The 22,977-nt window shown below is 46.9% G+C and overlaps 1 protein-coding gene across 5 annotated transcripts in view; it reads left to right on the top strand.

Annotated features, from left to right (window-relative positions):
* Positions 1-22,977, top strand: part of DAZAP1 (DAZ associated protein 1) — a 54,276-nt gene that overhangs the window by 29,385 nt on the left and 1,914 nt on the right. For 2 of the 5 annotated variants that reach the window (XM_048496603.1, XM_048496602.1), the window contains exons 6-11: positions 69-117; positions 7,148-7,230; positions 11,918-12,071; positions 13,795-13,824; positions 14,431-14,571; positions 14,820-15,002. In XM_048496603.1, coding sequence (XP_048352560.1) covers positions 69-117; positions 7,148-7,230; positions 11,918-12,071; positions 13,795-13,824; positions 14,431-14,571; positions 14,820-15,002 — 640 coding nt within the window. Of the gene's footprint in view, positions 1-68; positions 118-7,147; positions 7,231-11,917; positions 12,072-13,794; positions 13,825-14,430; positions 14,572-14,819; positions 15,003-20,315; positions 20,406-22,977 lie in introns of all 5 variants that reach the window. The other 3 variants (XM_048496604.1, XM_048496605.1, XM_048496606.1) reach the window with 3 other exon arrangements.

Genomic DNA, 22,977 nt, shown 5'->3' with positions numbered 1-22,977 from the left:
TCGATTTATTGCTGCAGTTAACCCTCCTCTGGTAACATCATTAGTAGCATTTCCCCTTTCTTTTCCAGGTCACTGAAGTGGTAATGATCTATGATGCAGAGAAGCAGCGGCCCCGAGGTAAAGGAGAATTTAGTTTGTCCTTGAAATTTCTTTATCCTCTTCCTCTAGTCAGATGGCAAACTCTCACATCCTCCCCTCGCCCCCGAAAAGCAGTTTTATATATTTGTTGTGTACATTGCCTCAGGAAATTTCACGTTGCTCTTCACTTCATGTAGGCTTTTCATGCCGTTTCATCTGGTGTGTGTGCGTGCGCTTTTGAAGTTGGATGTTACACGCTCATCCCTCCCACCAGGTGTTTTCCTTAGCAAAATGTGACACCTGAATTACGATGCTTCAAATAGCACAACAGAAAAGTAAGGGAAGGGAATAGCAAGCTAGTTCTCGTTTTCTGCCCCCTTCCTTGTTTGCAGAAAGCAAACGTGTATTTAAAACTAACAACCCATTTTTCAGGGATGCAATTATTTCTGCCTGGCAGACTAGATACAATTTTATTGTGCTTTTTTTGGGGGGAGGGGGGGCTTTTCAGTAAATGCAGTTCATATTCATGGTTTTAAGAGCCCATGTGGACAAACTGCTGGTTGAAAAGTGCTTTGGCTGAGGATATCTGTCACCCCCTGTTTTTATGTCAGAGGGAAAACTGCTTTCCCCCAAGTCAGTAGGCTGAGTAATAAAGCCTGCCTTGTCATCTTCAGTCCCAGGGAAGTAGCTGCTGTGTTGTCCAGTTTTCCATTGCAACAGTCACCTTTCAGTTGACTCTCAGAGGCAGTGTTTTAAAAATGTCATCAATGTGAGTTGCACCCAGCCAACCCCGTAGCATGATGAACTTGCTGGAAAATAGTTTGCCATCTGGACTCTCCACTCCCTTTCCTTGATTCCATTATTTAAAGCAATATATCAGTTCTTCACTTCATATTTATTAAATTGTTAAGTCTTAGTTTTTATTTTTAATTTAGACATACATCCTTAGTGGCATATTTAAGTGTTTCATAGTAAAAGTACAGTAAATGTTAAGTTCTTTCTTTCCCCCTCTTTTCTTTCTCTCTGTGAACTGTTTTGTGATTAATATCTCTTTAGATTTCTTCTCTCTAGGCAATAATTTATCACAGAGGTACAGGCCATTTCCACAAACCAAGGCAGGATCGGGCTTTGACTTTATTGGAGTATAAATGAAGTTTCAATATTTGGGAAATGGCAGCAGGGAATGGTTGATCTTATTTTGTTTTCACTTATTTTGCAACAGTTTTGCACTGTTTCAACAGGAAAATTCACTGACAAAGCAAAGAGCAGCCCTTTGTGAGGGGCATAGATGGATTTTGTAGAAATAGTGGGGGCAACATGAATTTTCTCCACTGGCCAACACCTCTGTCTTGTTGTTCCCTCTGAAGACCAGACACAGTCTAGCCTTTCCCCTAGGCTACTGACAAAGCAAGGAATTTCAAAGGCTTTTCTTTCCAATAGTAGCTCTTCTAAAATCCTTCTCTTGTCAATCCCCTCAGTGTGACTTGTTTTATTTCAAAGTCCTGCTTCACAAATAACTGCTTATCACTATTTATGAATTGCAAGCCGAAAAAAAAAGCCTGATTTACCAAATGTAGCTCAAACAAGGAGCCGCGTGGTGTAGTGGTTAAGTGCTTGCACTGCCGCTCACATGGTCAGGAGTTCGAGCCCCCTGTGGGTCAGATCTCCTGGCAGCTGGCTCATGGTCAACTCAGCCATCCATCCATTCCTTGGTCGGTAAATGAGTACCTAGCACACAGCTGGGGGGAAAAAATAGCCGGGGAAAGCAATGGCAAACTACCCCACGAAAACAGCTTGCCTATGAAATCACTGCTTGCAGTGGTTCCCCAGGGTCGGACACGACTGAAGGGGAAACTTTACCTTTTTAGCTCAAACATCGTGGGAGTCAGAGGACAATGGCAGCATTGGTGACTCTGCCTCAGGTGTTGCAACCCATGTGGGCAGCACCTGTTACCAAACCTGGGATGCAGTGTAGATCTACTCTTGCCTTGGTGCCTGCGACTTTCAGTGTGGCTGGATGTGGCCCTGCATGTGCACTGTTGAGCAGCCTATCGGCAGCTGTCTAAGCACATGGCCCATGCCACTTCTCCCGTGCACCGTTCAGCCACTCTTTTGGAGTGGCCACAGTTCCCATTATAAATCTAGAATTTCTCTTCTCTTATTGCAAGTGCACACATGTGGTCACTCTGAATGCCATTGGCCATTTTATCCCCAAATGGCGCAGTGGTTACTCTAATCTGGAGTTTCTAATCCAGGTTTGATTCCCTGCTCTGCCGCCTGAGCTGTGGAGGCTTATCTGGGGAATTCAGATTAGCCTGTGCACTCCCACAAACGCCAGCTGAGTGACCTTGGGCTAGTCACAGCTTTTTGGAGCACTCTCAGCCCCACCCACCTCACAGGGTGTTCGTTGTGAGGGGGGAAGGGCAAGGAGATTGTAAGCCCCATTGAGTCTCCTACAGGAGAGAAAGGGGGGATATAAATCCAACTCTTCTTCTTCTTAACCGGCAAACCTGCTCCGATGTGGATGCTGAGTGGACCAGTTCGTTACCCACCCTGAGTCCTTATTTATTTATAAATATTTATACCCTGCCTCACGCCAAAGTCTCTCGGCAGCATACGTGGGTTGAAAACAATTTTAAAAACACAATAAGAATATCATAAATAAATTATAACAATTCAAACAAAACAATAAAAATAGCATAAAATTAACCCCATCCCCAGACCAGCAGCTGTAGATGGGGTTTCCAGGGAAGCCAGCCCAATGCCTGGGTGAAGAGACAGGTCTTTGCCATGCACCTAAATCCATAAAGTGTAGGCACGTGGTGAATCTCCGAGAGGAAACTGTTCCTGAGCCTGGGGGCAATCACAGAGAAGGCCCTTCCATGTGCCCCTGCCCTCCACATCTTGGCGGGGGAGATACCACCAGGAGTGCCTCTCCCTGTGGCTTCAGTCTTAAGCCCTAACATTCTTTCAGCCATTTAACCCGGTACAGGATTGTGAGGAGTCATGTTTTTCCATTCTGTCCTCACAACAAAACCGTGAGGGCAGGTTGGGCTGGTAGTAACTTGCCCAAGACCGCCCCAGTGTGTTTTGCAATTTGAGCTTTCATCTCTTGGGGCCAAGTCATTAATGTATTTTTCCACAAACCCAAAGACTTCGTAAACGAAGACTTGGAGTTCTCGAACGCCGACTCATTTTGCAGGAACAAAGACATCTCTGCACAGGGAATGCACTTCAAGGCGGTCAGCTGCCCTTAAGTTCTGCAGAAAATAAACGAGGAGGAAGTTCTCTGCGGAACGATTCAAGGTTCTGTTTTGAGCACACTTTGGCTTTCTGTGGTCTGAGCCGTTATTTTTCACCTTGAGCTTACTGCATATCAACCATAACTTTCCTAGCATATAAGCACAGCATACCCTGCCAGTGTGCCATCACCTTTACATCTTGGCTTGATTTGTTAATAGAGCCTTTTTTTTTTCAAAATAAAATGACAGCGAAAGATTGGTGTTAAAAGATCACTGGCATGGGTATGGTTAGCAGGCAGCAAATAATAGCAAACATTTGCAGGAAGTGTTGGTAGAGCAGATTGTTGCTCATATTCTCAGAGCAGCCTGTCTCTCAAAGATCACAATGTTAGGATCAGTGCCACTCAAACAAACTGCTTTGTTATCAATGGTTTTATTGAGTTGGTGAATCCAAGGCATAGGGTGCCAGAACCGAGAACTCCGCCCCTTAGCTCCGACCTTTATATGCTAAATGTCACGATTACCGCCAATCCGTGATCGGGCTCTTCTGCTTTAACAGTCATAGGCTCCCACGTGGTAGCCTAGCAACATAACCACAACAGTTCCCACCAATCCCCAGTCAGCTCTTTCCAACTCTTCCACCTACCACAGACTGCAGTCCCACTCCTAACACGTCAGTGCCTAATTAAGCAAAATGCATCACAGTATCAGGGGAGGGGGTGGAATCAAGTCATGACAAGGAGTCAAGGAAGTTGTCTGTCTTCATTTCCCATTGATGCAGGCTGTGAGCGGAAGGAGAAAGGGGTTGTTTTTTCATGTTGACAGAGAGAAATTTTTCTCTCTTTCTCACAATACTAGAACCAGGGGACATACATTGAAAATGCTGGGGGGAAGAATTAGGACTAATAAAAGAAAACACTTCTTCATGCAACATGTGATTGGTGTTTGGAATATGCTGCCGCAGGAGGTGGTGTTGACCACTAGCCTGGATAGCTTTAAAAGGGGCTTGGACAGATTTATGGAGGAGAAGTCGATTTATGGCTACCAATCTTGATCCTCTTTGATCTGAGATTGCAAATGCCTTAACAGTCCAGGTGCTCGGGAGCAACAGCCGCAGAAGGCCATTGCTTTCACATCCTGCACGTGAGCTCCCAAAGGCACCTGGTGGGCCACTGCGAGTAGCAGAGAGCTGGACTAGATGGACTCTGGTCTGATCCAGCTGGCTTGTTCTTATGTTCATGATTCACCATAGTTACTGCAGGCCTCACCCATAGTCCTGCAGCGCTGTTCCCACTACAGTGAGGAATTTCAGGGCAAAGAGCAGGCTGCTTGGGGAAGATAGGGAAAGATCTGCTCCACCAACCCCTGCCGTGGCTGCTCCCAGGAGACCAGGCCCATATTTGTCACGGCCAAGTCTGCTTCCCCAGCGCCCCTCGCTGCCGCCTTACAAAATGACAGCTGTATATCATTAACGGACTTATTCAAAGAAGGATCCCCCAAAAAGTTTTTATGCTTGTTTGAGTGGCAGATTGTTTTGCTTTTGCGTATCTCTCTTGTGTAAGCATTTGTACACCACATTCATCCCTGGCTTCCAGTTGAAGTCCAGTTTGTTCTAATGCTAACAGTCTTTAAAAATCTCCTCCTGTATTGCACAGTGTTTCCCAGCCACTTCAGGACACCTGTTTATAGCAAGGAATCCTAAACCATCTTCATCGACCCGGTTCTCCCCCATCCACTCTAGATTTTCAGACGAGTCCTCAACCACCCCCCACCCCGCAACGAGCTCTCTCTCTCTTTCTGACTCTGAACTTCTTCCAGATTCTCTCAGAGCCTGTTTCACTTCCCAGCAGCTGCAAAGGCTTCTGGAAAGAGAAGAAGAAGAAGAGTTGGATTTATATCCCCCCTTCCTCTCCTATAAGGAGACTCAAAGGGGCTAACAAACTTTTTTCCCTTCCCCCCTCACAACAAACACCCTCTGAGGGAGGTGGGGCTGAGAGAGCTCAGAGGAACTGTGACTAGCCCAAGGTCACCCAGCTGCTGTGTGTTGGAGCGCACAGGCTAATCTGAATTCCCCAGATAAGCCTCCACAGCTCAGGCGGCAGAGCAGGGAATCAAACCCGGTTCCTTCAGATTAGAGTCCACCTGCTGTTAACTACTATGCCACTGCTGCTTCTAGGTTTCCATTGCTACAGGATGACTACTCGGGCTTCCTGTAAAACAGTACATGAAACCAGTCTGCTTTCTGCTTGACCCAAGTTGGTAGGACTTTGGAATGGATCGAAGACCTTAGAACAATGGTTCTCAACCTGGGGGTTGGGACCCCTTTGGGGGTCGAACAACCCTTTCATAGGGGTCCCCTAAGACTCTCTGCATCAGTGTTCTCCATCTGTAAAATGGACAAATGTTAGGGTTGGGGGTCACCACAACATGAGGAACTGTATTAAAGGGTCGCGGCATTAGGAAGGTTGAGAACCACTGCCTTAGAACATGGCATGTCAACGACAATGATGTATGGATTGATTTTTTTAGATATTTAAAAACTCTTCGTAGAAACATATGGGCAGATCTTTCTCCACTTTAAAAAATCCTATTTTGTTTTTGGATTTTAAGGTTATTCCTCTTCTTTTCCCCCCCTGTTCTTTTTGAAAGGAAATAAAAAGCAGGATTTTCTCATCTTATCCAGGTTTGGGTGCCTTTTTTCCTTTTTTTCAGAAAAATCTTTGTTTTCTTGCCATCTCCCCTTTTTCTCTTATTTTGAAGAGAGACTATCAGCAAACATTTCCTTGAGGATTCCCCAGTCCTTTCATGTTTGTAAAAGAAATCTTTTTCAATCCCTCAGCATTGCTCAAGTGCAGAAGTGCCCGTCTTTTTGCTAGAAAGTTCTCTTACTGGCTGTTGTTTTTTGAGCTGTATGACCGTGGTCTGGTTTTTAAAGCTACCAGACCACAGCCATACAGCCTGGGAAACCCACAACAGACCGTTGATTCTAGTCATAGAAGCCTTCAATCATAAATCCTTCTACTTTGAGATCATTGCATTCAGACATGGGCGTCACTGGCTTAACAACTTTGTTTATACTGCCAGCTTCTTCCACACAGGAGGTACTTTTAAAAAGTCCCCTACACCCAGAAATCCATTTATTTTTGTTCAATTTGTTTCTTAATCTTGTTGCTGGAAGCAGAATTTTGACCTGCTCCAATCTGTTTTGGCCTGTATCTTTGTGTGTTTTTAAATACGACTCTTCTCTATGATAAGGCTCCATGGGCTTACCCAACCCTTGTTGGATAAGCTTAGAGAGACACTAACTGTTACAGAGACTGTTATCTTTTTTTTTTTCTGTTGAACGCTTTAGAGCAATAAATGGCTGCTGTCAGCACTAGCTGCAAAGCAAAATTCAAACCAAGGGAGAAATCTTGGGTTTCAGTCAATAATGTCCTGCCCCATCACCATTTCCCCTTAATTTAACCAACCTCTAAATTCAGCTGAAAGCGACAGCTGCTTTGGCAATGGGGGTGGGTGGGGGGGATCTGCATCAACAAACAGAGCCCCGAGTTGATAATGTTCAGCGGCGGAACTGCTTTGCACAGATTCCACTTCAGGGGTTTTGTTTGGGGTTTTTAAAAGTACAAGGAAGATGTAAGGCCCTTAAAATATGTTTGGTCCATCTCCCTCCAGCGTAGCGGATTGGATTTTTTTGGCCATCTGCGCCACCTGCCAAGTCCCCTGAAACCCTCGCTTGAACCCTTGGTCCGCCCCTAATACTGTTCATCATCCTGTTTTGTGTCACAACACCCTGCTACCTTGATTCACTCTTCGTCGTTGGCTAGGTTTTGGATTTATTACTTTCGAGGACGAACAATCAGTGGACCAGGCTGTCAACATGCATTTTCACGACATCATGGGCAAAAAAGTGTGTAGTTGTAGTTTTATTTTACCTTAAGACAAAGCTGAGGCTTGGAGCAACTGGCAATTTGGCTGGCGAAGAAGTCCTAGTAGCCGGGCAAGGGGGGTAATGTCGGTTGGGCAGCGTTAAAGGGAAAATAGTCGTCGTCCCCCCCCCCCCAGTTAAAACCAAAGTTAAGGGACTACTTTAGCCTAATAGACAATTCATTTTCAACCTGTCCATGGATAAGGAGGGATCATTGTGGAGACTTAGTCTTTTAAGGAGGCTGAAGTTGTGTTTCCAGGAACGATGGAACTCCGTGGAAGAAGAAGCGTTGGGATTTCTATCCCACCTTTCTCAACCATAAGGAGTCTCGAAGTGGCTCACAAGCTCCTTCCCACAAGACACCTTGTGAGGTAGGTGGGGCTGAGTTCGGAGAGAACTGTGACTGGCCCAAGGTCACCCAGCAGGCTTCATGTGGAGGAGTCCGGCATCAAACTCAGTTCTCCAATTTAGAGTCCGCTGCTGTTAACCACTGCGCTGTGCTGGTTCTCATCAAGAGTTCCTGTCAACAGACGTGCCAACCGACGAACCATTATCTGCTATTAATCTTCTTCCCCCCTAATGTGCAGTGACACAGAGGGAAAGGATTGACTGCACATGTGAGTGCACACTAGGTTTGTGTGAGTTTCAGTTAGAACAGTGGTTCCCAAACTTATTTGGCCTACCCTACCGCCCCCTTTCCAGAAAAAATATTACTTAGCGCCCCCTGGAAATTAATTTTTTAAAATTTTTTAATAGCAATTAAACAGAAAGATATATGTATTAATGTTTCTACCTGTGGCCATCACCCCCCCCCCCCCGGATCGCTGCAGCACCCACCAGGGGGCGGTGGCGCCCGCTTTGGGAATCACTGAGTTAGAACCAGAAGGGCCGATTGGCACCTTGGCCAACTGTGCAAAAGTCCAGCTGTAATTCAGCAGACAGCAGCAAAAGGACTCCCTGAAAATTTTGAAAAATACTTGACTAAAGTTTCAAAGAAACCCTACGGAACGCTTCCTTTTTGGGTCCACCCTAACCTTTCCGACGTGCTGAGAGTTTTGCACTTGTGGGATGAACAAAGGCAAAGCAGCGTCAGGTGCTTCGGTAAGAGTCCTTTGCCTTCAGTCCTGTTCACATGCGCCTTGTGTCCACAGGCGCTCATCACCTCTCTCCCCAACACGCACACAGGGAGCAAGTAGAGCAGTTAACTTGAGTGGCCAGGACAGGCAATTTTGGAACACCAGTGAAATCTCTACGTTGCCCAAGGCTCAGCTTCTCATTACCACTCCTTCAGATGTGTGTTCCGTATTCCCTATTCCAGCTTGGGGGCGGGGGAGGGGAAGGTCGCATGTTTCCAGTGGCCTTTGGGGGAAGGCTGAATTCGAACAAACTTGACCAAGCATCATGAAGGAATGGTTTTAAAACAAAAAAAAAAATTGGGTCACTTACTGTGAGACTTTGATATGAATCCACATGGTCTTTTATAGCTAATAGTGTTTTTTTTAACCACAGTACGGTTAAGTGACCTTTGGTTGTTGTCATCTTCATACTGTGTTGTCAGCACTTCAGAATCTTCACGGGTGGGAGGGCATTGCTTCCCTCCTCTCGCTCTGACGAAGCTGCTGGCCTCTGAGCGGAGCTTCTCCCTGAGGAAGCAAGCTGGAAGAGGAGGAGGAGGGGGCAGGCTAGAGTAGTTCCACTGAGCATCCTCTGCCCTGAAATTGTCCCAGCCTCTGCAAAAGGAAAGTGGAGGAAGCCAGTGAGAGATTCTGGTACAATGCCACGATGTTTGCGACCATCCTGTGTCGCATGGTGGCGCAAACATCGATGACGGCCGTCCCAGCAGACTTAAAAGCCCCTGGACTTTTAAAAGGTTTTTCTAATTTATTTCTTTACTGAAAGATGGGTACGCAGAATGAAGTCCTGCCCCACCATGCTTGAGTTTTCTTCCCTCATTTTTTCCCCCCTGATCGGAGGCCTCCCAACAGTCGGCTACTTTTATTGTGAGCACTAGAAACGTGCTTTTCAAAAATGAAAAACGTGCATGCAATGATTCCCCGGAACCCTCTGGAAAATGCCTGCTAGGATATTCTAGTTCAGTGTTGGCGAACCTTTTTGAGACCGAGTGCCCAAATTGCAACCCAAACCCCACTTATTTATCACAAAGTGCCAACCCGGCAATTTAACCTGAATGCTGAGGTTTTAGTTTAGAAAAAACTGGTTGGCTCCCTCTTCCTCCGCCCCACCTGCTCGAGCAGCGGCCAGCCTGCTCTAGTCTACAGCAAGTCCCGCGTGCACTGCTCTGTGCCTCTCTAGCATCTGTGCCTCCTCTGCACCCTCCCCCCTTGGGCAGCAGCCACCCAGAGCACAGGCACCAGGCCCGCCAGCCGAGTCCTTCCTGCTCACTGCGGTGCGCGCACGTGGTGCTCAGTGTCCCAAGCCAGCCTAGATGTGTGTGTGTGGGGGGGGGGGAGGTGATTTTCCGCCCCCCACATGATGAACTCTGTGTGCGCGTGCCCACAGAGAGGGCTCCAAGTGCCACCTCTGGCACCCATGCCATAGGTTCGCCATCACTGTTCTAGTTAATATTGGAGTGTTCAGTATAACTTAGGTGAATGTTCCACCTGTGCTAGGAACATGTTGCCCTTGCTTCCCTGGTGGGAGTTCAGTGCCAAATCGCGCTCAGCGGCACCTGTTCAGAACATTCAGGAGAGCCACCTTTCAGGGTGACAGAACACCCAGACCGGGGCTTCAGAACATCTTGGAACAAGATAATGGGCTCACGGGTCAGTTCTAGCACCCTCCGTGGATCTTATTGCAATTGAGTGTGGAATAGCCTTTTTCTTCTGCAATACAAAAGGCATGCCAAAACTGAGCCCAATTGCAAAATAAACCGGCTGGGAACACTGCTGTCATATTTACAGCCAGTCTTCTGAGAGTAGAAGCAGAATCATATCTCAAGGTTATTGATGCAGCCTCTGTAAACAGCTCTTGGATCAAAGGGGTTCTGGTGCATCTGTCCGGATGATGCGTTTACCAGGTGAAGTCTAAACTGGCATATTTGAACATCTCATCCCCTTGTACCAAATGGCACTTAAATGTTCTAAAATGCTGCCACCATCTGGGGAATTTCTGAAATACTGTTCCCCGCAAAGCCGCTCTGGCAGTCTTATTTTCTCGTTAAAAGTAATAGAGACGGTGCAAAAGAAAAACTAAGTACCAGCCAGGTTGCTTGAGCACACTAGGCCTCATTGCTTTGAACAGGTGTTTCCCCCATTGTCCTCCACACCACCCCTTGATCTCTCAGTTCAATAGACATTTGCGTTACCTGCACACAGGGTGGTTGAGAGTGCCTGGGGACACCCAAGCCTTATAAGCGTTGCCTGTGCAATTATGTATATGGATCACATCACTACCATACTTTTCCTCCCAAGAGCTCAGGGCACCGATTGTCACCTGCCCAGGCACCTCCTAGACTCGGGCCTGGTTGGCTGGCGTGGGGTTTGCTGTATCCTGCGCGTCTTCAAACCATGCCCTGGACTCTTTACGTGCAAATCGTTGTAACCCGCCCAGAGCCCTTCCAGGATTGGTCAGGATATGAACCCAAAAATAAATAAATAAATCTGCTTGATTTGTCGATGCGTAGCTGAGACGAACCAAATTATTGCAAGCTTTAATTGAACGGGTTTCGATTGAAAGCCATATGGTTTTTGACCAAAGCGTGTTACTGGGTGAGAAACTCACTTCGAGTACATCAGGCTTCATATTGGCCGCGGAAAACATTGTCTTGAAGGAAAGCTGTCCCCCGATTTGCAGAGCAGCTCCACGCCCACCCCGACGGGACTTAACACAGTATGAAGGTTTCTGCTTCTTATTGACTCAACTGTCCATTTTTTTATTACCTGCATGTTTGTTTACTTTTTTGTTAGATGTAATGTAAGGTTCTCTTATCACATCCATTCCTTCTGACATTGTTTGAGTTAATTGAGGTTCTTTAAGCGTTAGCCTGGGGAAGGTAAGTCTCTCTCTTCCATTAGACTTTTAAATTTTAAAAATCCTTTTAAGTTTAAAAAAAGAAGGGATTAAAAAAAGCAGAAACTGAAAACCGAACATGTGTTTCTCAGGTATGAACAGAGCTGAAATTTCAATTTTGGAAGTGGTGGATTTCAGTCCTAAATTCTGTCGTTTTCTTCAATTTAATCCCCCATCACCACCACTATTACAAAAAAGGCCCAACTGAAGCACCTTCTCTTACCACGATCTCTTTTATATCACCTGTAAACTTTTACCTGTGAGGCAAGATGTTAAGAATTATAAATCAAGAGTGAAAATCCACCAAGCAGATGCCGCCGCCGCTGAACTAGCAAGTAAAACTTTTTTTTAAAATGAAAGATCTTATGGAGAAGGGTCTATTTTACTCGGACTTCACGTGAAGCGAAGAGTCTTGCAATGGCTCGTTCTGACAGTCGTGGTACCTGAGAAACATTTACTTTTTAAACTAAAGTGTCCTTAAATAAGAGTTTTAATACCTTTTTAAGTACTCAGCCATAAGTTATAAGGTGCTAAGATATAGTATATAAGGTATAAATTATGGGTGTGTGAGAAAGGGGAAGAAGGGGGCAAATTTGACCACACAGTCTGTCTCCCCTGAGTGCTTGGTCTCTTTCTTTAGGTGGAGGTGAAGCGGGCCGAGCCTCGGGATAGCAAAAGCCAGACGCCGGGGCCAACGGGCACCAGCCAGTGGGGAAGTCGGATCATGCCGAGTGCCGCAAACGGCTGGGCAGGGCAACCACCACCTACCTGGCAGCAAGGCTATGGCCCTCAAGGTACTTCTTTCCAGTCCACACTGGGATCCTGGATTGACTTCTCAAAACCGGTCCCCCGTGACTGTTGTAAAACACCATTTTAGATTTCAAACTGGCCACTGCTGCTGTCTTCTCTCCTGCATCCTGTTCAGTCTTTCCCCGGCGGGTGGGGTGGGGGGCAAAAGAACCTGTTCTCTAGGCCAGGGGTCTTCAAACTATGGCCCTCCAGATGTTCAGGAACTACAATTCCCATCAGCCCTGCTACTTGGCCATGCTGGCAGAGGCTGATGGGAATTGTAGTTCCTGAACATCTGGAGGGCCATAGCTTGAAGACCTCTGCTCTAGGCAGTGGAGTGGGTGCATATGGGCCTCGCCCTGCCACTCCAAGTCAGCAGCCGAAAGTACCATGACCCTGTGAATGTTCTCGGTGTCTTGTCCTTGCCCGCAGCAAACACAACTATTTGCAGAGCGGCCATCTTATTTCTACACTCCAGTATTGAAATAATCGTAACCTCGCCTGGTTAGAGAATGACACCTGCGTTGCACGATGTGATCTTAACCCCCAACCCCTATGACGTGGAGGGAGCAATTCTGAATAATGCAGTAGTTTTGCTCACTAGAAAAAGCTGGTGAAATATAATTTGGTGTTGCACAAAAAAGGGGGCTACACCAACACTTTAAGCCCTAAAAGTGTTTTAAATGAGAAGTTATCTTTTGTTACTTTCTGGGTGACCATTGAATACAGGGGAAGGGCATGAAATCTCAAACCAGTGCACCTGTCTCTTACTTGGTTGATGCTCTAACCCAGGGGTCTGCAACCTGCCGCTCTCCAGATGTTCATGGACTACAATTCCCATCAGCCCCTGGCAGCATGGCCAATCCCCAGAGCCCTCTGGGGATGGGGCAGTATACTGAAATCGAATAAATAAATAAATTGTAGTCCATGAACATCTGGAGAGCTGCAGGTTGCAGACCCCTGCTCTAATCTTTTAGGCTGTGAGTATTTGACCTGATCTCTCATTCACTTCCAGCGAGATGTCCGCTGCATCTCACACTAGCCCTCTGCGGGGTCCCCATCAAAAATCCTGTGAGGATTTCCCCACCAACTTGTGCCCAAATGCCTCACTTCAGAATAACAGTACAAAACAGGGAAAACACAGTATAAGTCTGAAACAACACAAAGAACACGGTGCTGATACACTGTGGAGTAGAAATAAAGATTATTAGATGCAGATGTTTGTCTTCAAGCCTTTAAATGGACTGTAAAAAGCCTCACTCAGATCTCATGTTGACAAAGTATCCAAAGCGCTCTTTATTTTGACTCCAAGTGGACTCCAAGATCTCAAGTGGAGTTCAAATAAAAAGCTTTTCAAATGCCCGTGAGCAGTGGTGGGATTCAGCCGGTTCACACCACTTCGGCAGAACCGGTTGTTAAAATGGTGCTTGTAAACAACCAGTTGTTAAATTGTTTGAATCCGACCACTGGATTCAGTTGCTAAATTATTTGAATCCCACCACTGCCTGTGAGCCTTTAATTGAACTGGAAAAAGTCTCTCGCCGGTTTACACAATGTCCTGAAAATCACTTCAGAATAACACTGTATAAATTCAAAAGCCTTCACGGTGGGCTTAACATTTCCTACAGCTCTCCTGAGAAGGGGAGGTGATAAAATTCCTGCACTGTTCTTGATGAAGTAGGTATAGTAATCTGATGTGGTTTCTGTCTTCCTTCCCCCTCACCTTAGGCATGTGGGTACCAGCAGGACAAGCACTTGGTAAGTGTGTTACGAGCCCTGAAGATCCTGGATACTGGAGCTGGAATTAATTACACAGACCCATAGGATCAGCATTATGAAAGTTGTGAGGTTGTGAAGAGTTATGGGGTAGCACTCTTGAACTACAATTCCCAGGAATCTTTGAACTCTGACATCTGCAACTTACTCCCCTGAGCTTTGGGGAGGGGGTGGTATTAAACCTGGAATTTGTTGATTAATCAACAGTTGGGAGAAGGTCAGTGATTGAAGTGTTCTGACCTCGCTGCTTAATGAGAACGTGATGCCGCATAGTACAGTAGTTTGGTTGCATTGCCCAAGAAAATAATACTCCAAGTTTGAGCCCTTTAAAGCGTGACCACATGACTCTCCTAAGACATTTTCTCGTAATCTTATGCGTTTGATGCAGCCCAAAGCTGTGCCAAATCAAAACAAAAGAATCCCGTGGAAGTTCTTCCTTGTACTGATTGGAGGTGATGAATCGCTGCATGCCCAAGGCGAAAACCCTCAAGCACGCAATGATCAGTTCCCCTTTCTGAGAAATTTAGTTAAAAGCATAGAAGCCGCCAGCCTATTTGTGTGACTGTCTCCCTTGACTTTTCCGCACAGGTGGGTATGGCCCCCCTCCTCCAGGCCGAGGAGCGCCGCCGCCGCCGCCACCTTTTACCTCGTACATCGTCTCTACACCTCCAGGAGGATTCCCACCCCCGCAGGCCTTCCCACAGGGATACGGCACCCCTCCGCCCTTCAGTAAGTATTCCTGACTGGTGCCCATTAAAGACGCCGTGTGTGTCGGCACATGCCTGCACCCACTTTGGCCTGCTCTCCTTATCTCTAGCGGAGCCTGCAGGGAGGGCAGGGAAGCGGAAAGGATCCTTGGGGGGTTTCCCTTTCCTGCTTGGGCTGTGATCAGACAAGTAGCCTAGCGAAGACCCTTTTCCCTTACGGAGCCCCTTCCACCTTGGCGTGACTGTTCCCTCTCCTGTTTCCCCCTTCAGGCTTTGGCTATGGTGCTCCACCTCCTCCACCTGACCAGTTTGCCCCTGCTGGCGTTCCTCCACCACCTGCCACCCCTGGGGCCACACCACTAGCTTTCCCACCGCCACCGCCACCATCTCAGCCAACTCAGGACATGAGCAAGCCACCGACCGGCCAGCCAGAATTCCCCTATAGTCAGTTTGGTAAGTGTAGACTCTGTTGGTCTTGGTCTCTCTTCCCAGCTTTTCCTGCTTCCCTGTTATGGTTCAAAAAGACTCGGTGGTGGTGGGCAGGGGGGACAGGGTTGCATGCAAGCACCAAGACTGTCGACCACCCTCTGGCAAAAGATTTCCAAAATGTTCCCCACTAAGGTTGGGATGGTCTATCCCCACCTTTGAAAAGGTGTTGTCTTGGGATAGATACACTTGGCTTGTGGGGGTCGTCACTGATAAGTTTGAGCTGACCCTTGAGAGCTTTCTCAAACCAGGCAGAACTGCCTTCTAGGAACAAAATACCCATCTGAGGGAGAAGACTTAGGGCAGAGGTATCCAATTCTGGCACCTCAGATGTTCATGGACTACAATTTCCCATCAGCCCCTGCTGGCATGGCCAATTGGGCCATTTAGTTGTTGTTGTTGTTGTTGTTGTTGTTGTTGTTGTTGTTGTTGTTGTTGTTGTTGTTGTTGTTGTTGTTGTTGTTATTGTTATTGTTATTGTTATTGTTATTGTTATTGTTATTAATTATTGTATTTATAAACCGCCCTCCCCCAAAGGGCTCAGGGCGGTGAACAAAACAAATAGATAGAGCACAGATAAAATCAGTAAATAATCATTAAATATGGCTCTATATGTTAAAATCAACCCCATTAAAATGCAGCATCCTAATCAAATATACTGATGGCGTCCTACTAGAAATCCCCTAACAAAAAGGGGGGGAGGGGAAAGGGAGAGAGGGAACAGCAGGGTCCACAGATGTTATGAAAAGGAGGAGGGGGGGCATCAGCGGCCGGACTCCCCAAAAGCCCGGGTCTGGGTTGCACACAAATAGGCTGGCGGCTTCTATACTTTTAACTAAATGGCCCAATTGGCCATGCCAGCAGGGGCTGATGGGAAATTGTAGCCCATGAACATCTGAAGTGCCAGAGTTGGACACCCCTGACTTAGGGTAAGCCATGCAGAGTGTCAGCTGCAATTAAAGCGGAGTTGGGAGATGCCAAAAGGGGGCTTGTAACCCTGAGGAGTTGGGGGCGGCAGCTGCTAATCCAGCTGAATTGGCAGTTTCTGCACCCTCCTTGGATGCAACGTTCCAGGCCTGAAAGGGGCTTTAAAAAGGACCACTTGACTTACAATTTTGTCACAATACAACAACCTTTATTAGGCATATTAAAATAGGCTCCAGAGCGTTACAGACATTTCTGAAGTACAAATTAAAAGTACATTCAAAACACAGACAGATAAACTGTACAATTTTGTCATTCGCATTGAAACAAATGCAGAATAGCCGACGTGCAAACGGAGTTGGCCAGTGCAAGTTCACATAACTTTCTGTGGATATCGCGTCATTGCAAAACATAGATTCGTTTAGTGAAAATTTTCAGCATCAAAAAAGTTTCGAGTGTTTGGAGAGTTGGTTTCAGTGCTCCTTGATGCTGGTCCAGGCACACGTCATCCCTTTGACTACGCTCTCTTTGAGTAACTAATTTTCAGTCAGTTCCTGATGCTCGGGGGAAGGGGTTAAAGCAGTGACTTCTGGCCTCACCCTCAGATCAGTGGTGGGATTCAGCCGGTTCGCGCCACTTCGGCAGAACCGGTTGTTGAAGTGGTGCTTGTAAACGACCAGTTGCTAAATTATTTGACTCCCACCCCCAGAACCGGTTGTTAAATTGTTTTAATCCCACCGCTGCCTCAGATGCTCGGGGGCAGGCTTGTTTCTGAAGGGATTTTACACCTCCACCTTTCTCGAAGGCTTTCTTCACCCATTCATCCACGTGAGGTAGCGCATCTGGTTTGCAACTTGATTGGAGAGGAGTTGGTAGGGCCATTTTATCCTTGGAAGAAGCATTTGGTAGGGCCGTGTTATCCTTGGAAGAATGAGAATCTGGGTCTGGGTTGCTTTAAGGCATTTAGGCTCCTTTCTTTAGAACTGCTCTGGACCACCAGCGTCATCTAGCCCAATCTCCTTCCAATACAGGATCTACAACTATAGGTATCCAGTAGATACTTAAAGACCTCCAATGATGGAGAGACTGCCTCCTTACAAAGGGAACTATTCTAGTGATCTACGCATCTCAGTGTCAGGAAGTTCTTCCCCCTCATAGGACATGGTCTCTAAACCCCTCACCAGCTTCATTGCCTTCATTGCCTCCAACTTGCTGATGATCTTCCTAAACTGTGATGCACAGAACTGAATGCAGTACTCTGGGTGAAGTCTGACCAAAGCAGTATACAGTGGCACTGATATCGCACGTGACCTTGACACTATACTTCTGCTAACGCAGCCTAGAATTGCATTAGCCTTTTTTACAGGTGTATCACACTTCAATCTTCCTGGCCAGTTAAAACCCTCAGATCCTTTCCACAAGTTGTATTACCAACCAGGTTTCACCCTCCTGTGTTTATATAGAAGAAGAAGAGTTGGATTTATATCCCCCCTTTCTCCTATAGGAGACTCAAAGAGGCTTACAAACTCCTCTCCCTTCCCCCCTGTGAGGTAGGTGGGGCTGAGAGAGCTCCAAAGAACTGTGACTAGCCCAAGGTCACCCAGCTGGCGTGTGTTGGAATGTACAGGCTAATCTGAATTCCCCTAATAAGCCTCCACAGCTCAGGCGTCAGAGCAAGGAATCAAACCAATTCCTCCAGATTAGAGTACACCTGCTCTTAACCACCACGCCACTGCTGCTCCCTAGTACCGACGTAACTGATTTGTACTACCCAAGTGCAACACTTTGCATTTTATTTGCCTGGGCCCAATCCTCCTTCCTGCCTTGGCTTGGCTAACTAACTGGATCTCACTTAATCTCAGAGCTGAGCAGGTGCAACCTTGGCCAGTATTTGGGTGGGAGATCACCAATGAATACAAGGTTGTGATGTGAAGGCAGGCAATGGCAGTCCATCTCTAAATGTCAATTGCCTCGAAAGCCCCGGTATTTATTATTTATTTTTATGAATTCAATTTCTAGGCCACCCTTCCCCTGAGGACTCGGGGCGGCTTACAGAATTTAATTAAAACATCCAATAAAAGCAAATCAATGCCAGTCACCTTGGAGCCTCTTGAAAATGAGGGATAAGTACAATCACCCCCCCCCCCACACACACACACACACACACTATAGTATTAATCAGTCATACAGGGGATTGGAAAAGAGAGGAGGGAAGGGAATAGGGAGGCTGGCATGGCGGAAACCGTGGTTGTCCTCAACCATAAGCCTGGCGGAATGGCTCTGTCTTACAGGCCCTCCAAAATTGTAATTAGTCTCACAGGTCCCTGACCTCACTCAGCAAAGCGTTCCATGAGGCTAAGGGTTGCCATAAGTCAGATGTCACTTGATGGCCAGAAAATCCCCTGCATCTTGTCTGAGTCCAGCTGCATCCTGTTTTCTGTTGCCCAAACTATGAACTACCTGCCCAGCTCAGTATCATCCACAAACCTGAAACGCACATTCTTAAATGTAAAGTATCAGGTTGACATGCGAGGAAGGGAGCCAGGGCACAATGGACTTCCTTTCTTCTCTGTTCTTGGAAACGAGGCAGGTCTTGAACCCCTGGGGTGTTTATATCATTCCTCTCCAACCAGTGTGGGCATCCTTTTCATTCACTCTTTGTGGTATCTAGTCACTGGCTCTCAGCTGTTTTTGATCAAGGTAACTTAGATGGGCCCCACAGTCCCCAGAGTCCCTGCAAACCTTGCTGTTGTTCTGCATTTCTTCGGTCCCAGCCTACTGCCTAAGCAGAACAGGGCATAGACATTCTGCGCAGAGGAAACCCAGGCTAGATAGGGAAGGGAGCCGCATAGCCATCACGGCGAGATTTTGGAATGCTCAGGTTGCCTTCTCACGATCAAGGCGCAAGGATAACATCAGCTGTTTGGAAACGTGAAGATCAGGGTAGTTGGGCTGCGGGACAGTGAAGAGGCTCTTTGCCGTTTCCCCGTGTCTTTGGACATCGATCCTGCAGAGGTTTTCTTCTTCAGCTAACTTTTGCATCGGAAAACCCGCACAGCTGGCTTGGGTGCTGTTGCCGGTTATGGAGTCCCTTGTGAAGTTTATGCTGTTCAAAGAGATTTTCTGCCAGCAAACTGTGCGTAGCATATAGGGGAGAGGGGTGGCTGGGAGCCTGTCTGAAAGGTCGAAGTGACATCTTGAGGAACCGTTGAGGGAGGATGTTAACAAGTATTTATGGGCCAGAGGGCTTTGCTAATCCGACTACAGCAGCATGAGACCAGGTTGCTTTTGACATTTTTTGCACGTGATCGAGGAGCCTTGTTGAATGGATAAGTTTGGTTTGTTGTCTGTATTTTTGGGCCAACCGTTCAAACTGACCTAAGCAGTTGGATGGAAAATGTTTCTTACCTGGCTTCAAGGGAACAGACAGGATGGGGAAAGGGTGTGCTTCAGGTGTGCTTTTTAAGGGAAGGTGTATTTCTCCTGCCCACCTGCAGACTGCATTGCAAACTGTTTCCCTGCACAAACCTTTGATTTCCAGATGAATCTTCAAGGCATTCTTTTCTGTGCTGGTCAGTATTATTCTGAGACCACAGACATTTGGGGAGGCTCCTTTCTTGTTCTTTTCCTGCTTTTGGTGTTAGTGCTGTAGTCCTGTTGCTGATTTCGAATAACTGCAGCAATTTCCCTGTACATTTGGAAGGATGTCCCTTAGGTTTTCCTGTAGCTGATTCGAGTACTTCCTTCTTGTTAAGGGAAAGGCAAAGGGGAAAAAATGCAGAGGAAAGGCAGAAAATAAATTTGGTGTGCTAAATCCTGCTGCCTGGCACATCTTCCTAAAAAAAGAAACGGTGAAGCCTTTCTTGAACTCCTCGAGATAGGGCATCAGAAGAAAGCCAGAGTAAGATTTTTCTTTGAATGGGAAAGGTTGGATATTCGAGATTGGAATGATTCAGGACCCCTCCAGCTCACTGTTCAAATTTTGTTGCCTCCTCATTTAAAACCACGTCCCACGAGTTGCAATGAATTCTTTCTTCACACGCATGCATAACTCATCCACTGCCGAGCGGTATCATATGGGCAGGGTTGTCTTGTATATCCTTCGCGGTTTTAACGGTAAGATGCATAGCTGTTAAGATTTCTCAAGGGGGTTTATAGACATTTGCTGAAATTCTTCTGGCACCTAACAGACCCTTGGGCAGTGTCTTCGGAGTGCTGCCAGTCTTTTTCCAGCTAGGGTGACCGTAAGCATTGCATTGTGGGTAAGTCTCCCTCATCCTTTCCACAAGAATTGTAGGTTTTGTGCAGGGCTCTCTTGGGGGTTTAGTCACCCTGGTTTCCTCCATTTCTTACCAGGGCTGGGTACCTATTCTCAAGACCCTTCAGGCTTCGGGCCAATTCTTTGTTTACACACTTATGGTCAGGCTGAGAAGTGAGTTACCCTAGGTAGGTGGAGCCTCTTTACACCAAATCCTCTTGCTTGTAATCTGTGTGTTGAAGGGATTGGTGGGTGGACGGGAGACATAACATTTTTTTTCTTGCAGGTGGTTCCCCTCTTAAGATGTGGGAGGGGAGATGGTTGCCCACCCTCCACTAGTGACTTCTTAAGCGGTTGTTGACCCTTTTTCAAAGATTTCTGTTTCCTTGTGCTATGAGCACATACTTGTTATTAGTATTCCCTGCTAGAAAATTGGGCTGGAGTTTCCTGTTCTCACTCACTCACCTTTGGCTCTGTCAGGAACAGACCTGATAATTTGAGAGTTGGCTTCCCTGCCCCTTTTCTTTTTGACATAAAGCTTTGCAAGGATACCCCAAAGTTTTCCTTGCTCCGCTCAGTTGAGAAGAAGCAGTCGTCCTTTTTATGGTGAGCAGTGGCACCCTGGAAGAGGCACATGGCATCGATTGAGAGGGTCGTCATGAACTTTGGATGGTTCGCTTCTCCATAAAAGAGAGTTCCTACACCTGCTGTGCCCTCATGCAAGAAGAGAGAAGGCATAAATTGCAGTGACTCTTTGTACTTGGCTTTTAAGATTTTACCTTTTTTGGGTTTTTTTACCCTAACTAGTTGTTGGGCCTGGACAGATTAAAAACAAACAAACCCAAAACAGCGAGGCTGGTGTAGGCTGTAGAACTGTGGTGGCGAGCCATTGGCACTCCAGATGTTATGGACTACAACTCCCATCAGCCCCTGCCAGCATGGCCAATTAGCCATGCTGGCAGGGGCTGATGGGAATTGTAGTCCATAACATCTGGAGTGCCAAAGGTTTGCTACCACTGCTGTAGAAAGAGCCACTTAATGGCATGCCTCCAAGAAAGGCCAGTGGTTCTCAGTGCCCGGCACTGTTTCTCCAGGTGTGATACAGGCTTCTTTGAAGGTGACTGCAGGCAACTGTTTGGGGAGATCTGTATTTGTTGTTGATGCCGCTTAGGCCAGAACAAAGGAAGAGTCAGTCAGGTTCTACTTTAACCAGACCCAGTTGAAGCCGCCTCAAGATAGATTGTGGGGGAAGTGCTAAACAATTCAACATATTCTCTCCCCCCACTTCACCCCCGGCTGCCACAGCATCAAGGACAGGGGTCTGCAAGCTGCGGCTCTCCAGATGTTCATGGACTACAATTCCCATCAGCCCTTGCCAGCATGCTGGCAGGGGCTGATGGAATTTGCAATCCATGAACATCTGGAGAGCCGCAGCTCGCAGACCCCTGATCTAGGAAATATCCATTGCCGTAGTTGCAACAGATTAAATAATTACCCATGAACATAGGGACACATGTATAGCACAGATCATAATCCTTTCTTCACCTGTAAGTCTGCCCTGAAAAGAAGTGGGAGTCCAAAGAGTGTATTTTTCCTCTGTTGACACTTGCTGCAGTGATCCAAAAGCAATAGAGGTAGGATGTATTCCTTTGCAAGGGAGCTGGCGGGTAGCTTCACATACAGTGTACTTCCAAGGATGCTATAATGCTAGAGGATATGTTAATTTTCTTCCCTGGTTATGAAATTCAGAAAGAGTCTCCCTCTGTCAGATGTGCTTGATGGGAAAGGGGGAGCCATCTCAGGAAAGGGCCAGAACTGTGTGGCCTTATAATACCTCTAGCATGTTGGTGGAAGGGACGGAATATTTTTTTCACAAGTTAATGGGGACAGAGGGTTTTCTTGGGCACCTTCCACTCAGAGGAGGAGGGGAGTAGACTTATAGTCCTTTATGACCCAGGCAGTGCTGAGACAGTTCTGCATTCTCTCAAACCTTTCAGTCAACTATCAAGATGCATTGTGAGCACCTTGTTAACCTGTCGGATAGATGGAGATGCTTGGGGGAAATGCATGATAGACAGATGCAGGTGTGAAATTCTGATCAGACATTCTGCAGGTTTGGTTGATACTGAACACTCAAAAGAAGAGATGGCAAGGCAAATGCAAAAAAAACCCCCACGCTTCTAGGCTGCTATTGGCCATGGTTCAATCCCCTCAGGGCCTCCTTGCCATTTTGGAGCGGCTGCCTAAATCCAGTTCTAGTTGCTCTTTAGTTTTTATGCCATACAAGTGGAAGGAGTGAGCCCACCCATGCACGTTTTCCCACCTTGATCGCGGACACTCTAAGGAAATGACCGAGTGGGTTCCAGTGTGAAATTCCTGTACAAAGCGAGCTGGCTCATAACCCCTGTGTGTGAATGTTCTCCTTACTAGAAGAGAAGTCACTTGATCAACCCGCCTTTTCTGTGAGCAGGAACTCGGGGGTGTCTCTGTTCCCAGGACAGGAGCCATGATTGTGCACAAGTGTGGGACATCTGCCCTTACGCTGTCCGTGCTATAAGGACTCCCTGAAACCCGCCCCGAAGCAGCTGCGAGGGTTTTAGCATTCCGTTGAGACTGTTCAGGGCAGGGGTCCCCAGACTTTTTGATCCAGAGGGCACTGCTGGAATTCTCACACAGTGCGGTGAACCAGACACAAAACAGCTGCCGTAGCTCACCTTAAGTCACGTGGTGGCGTTCCTTGTGCCATAGTAGCAGCTGCTG

The sequence above is a fragment of the Sphaerodactylus townsendi genome, linkage group LG05 (assembly GCF_021028975.2).
Source record: "Sphaerodactylus townsendi isolate TG3544 linkage group LG05, MPM_Stown_v2.3, whole genome shotgun sequence".
Classification (NCBI taxonomy): Eukaryota; Metazoa; Chordata; class Lepidosauria; order Squamata; family Sphaerodactylidae; genus Sphaerodactylus; species Sphaerodactylus townsendi.
This window is presented reverse-complemented; position numbering and strand designations above follow the sequence as displayed.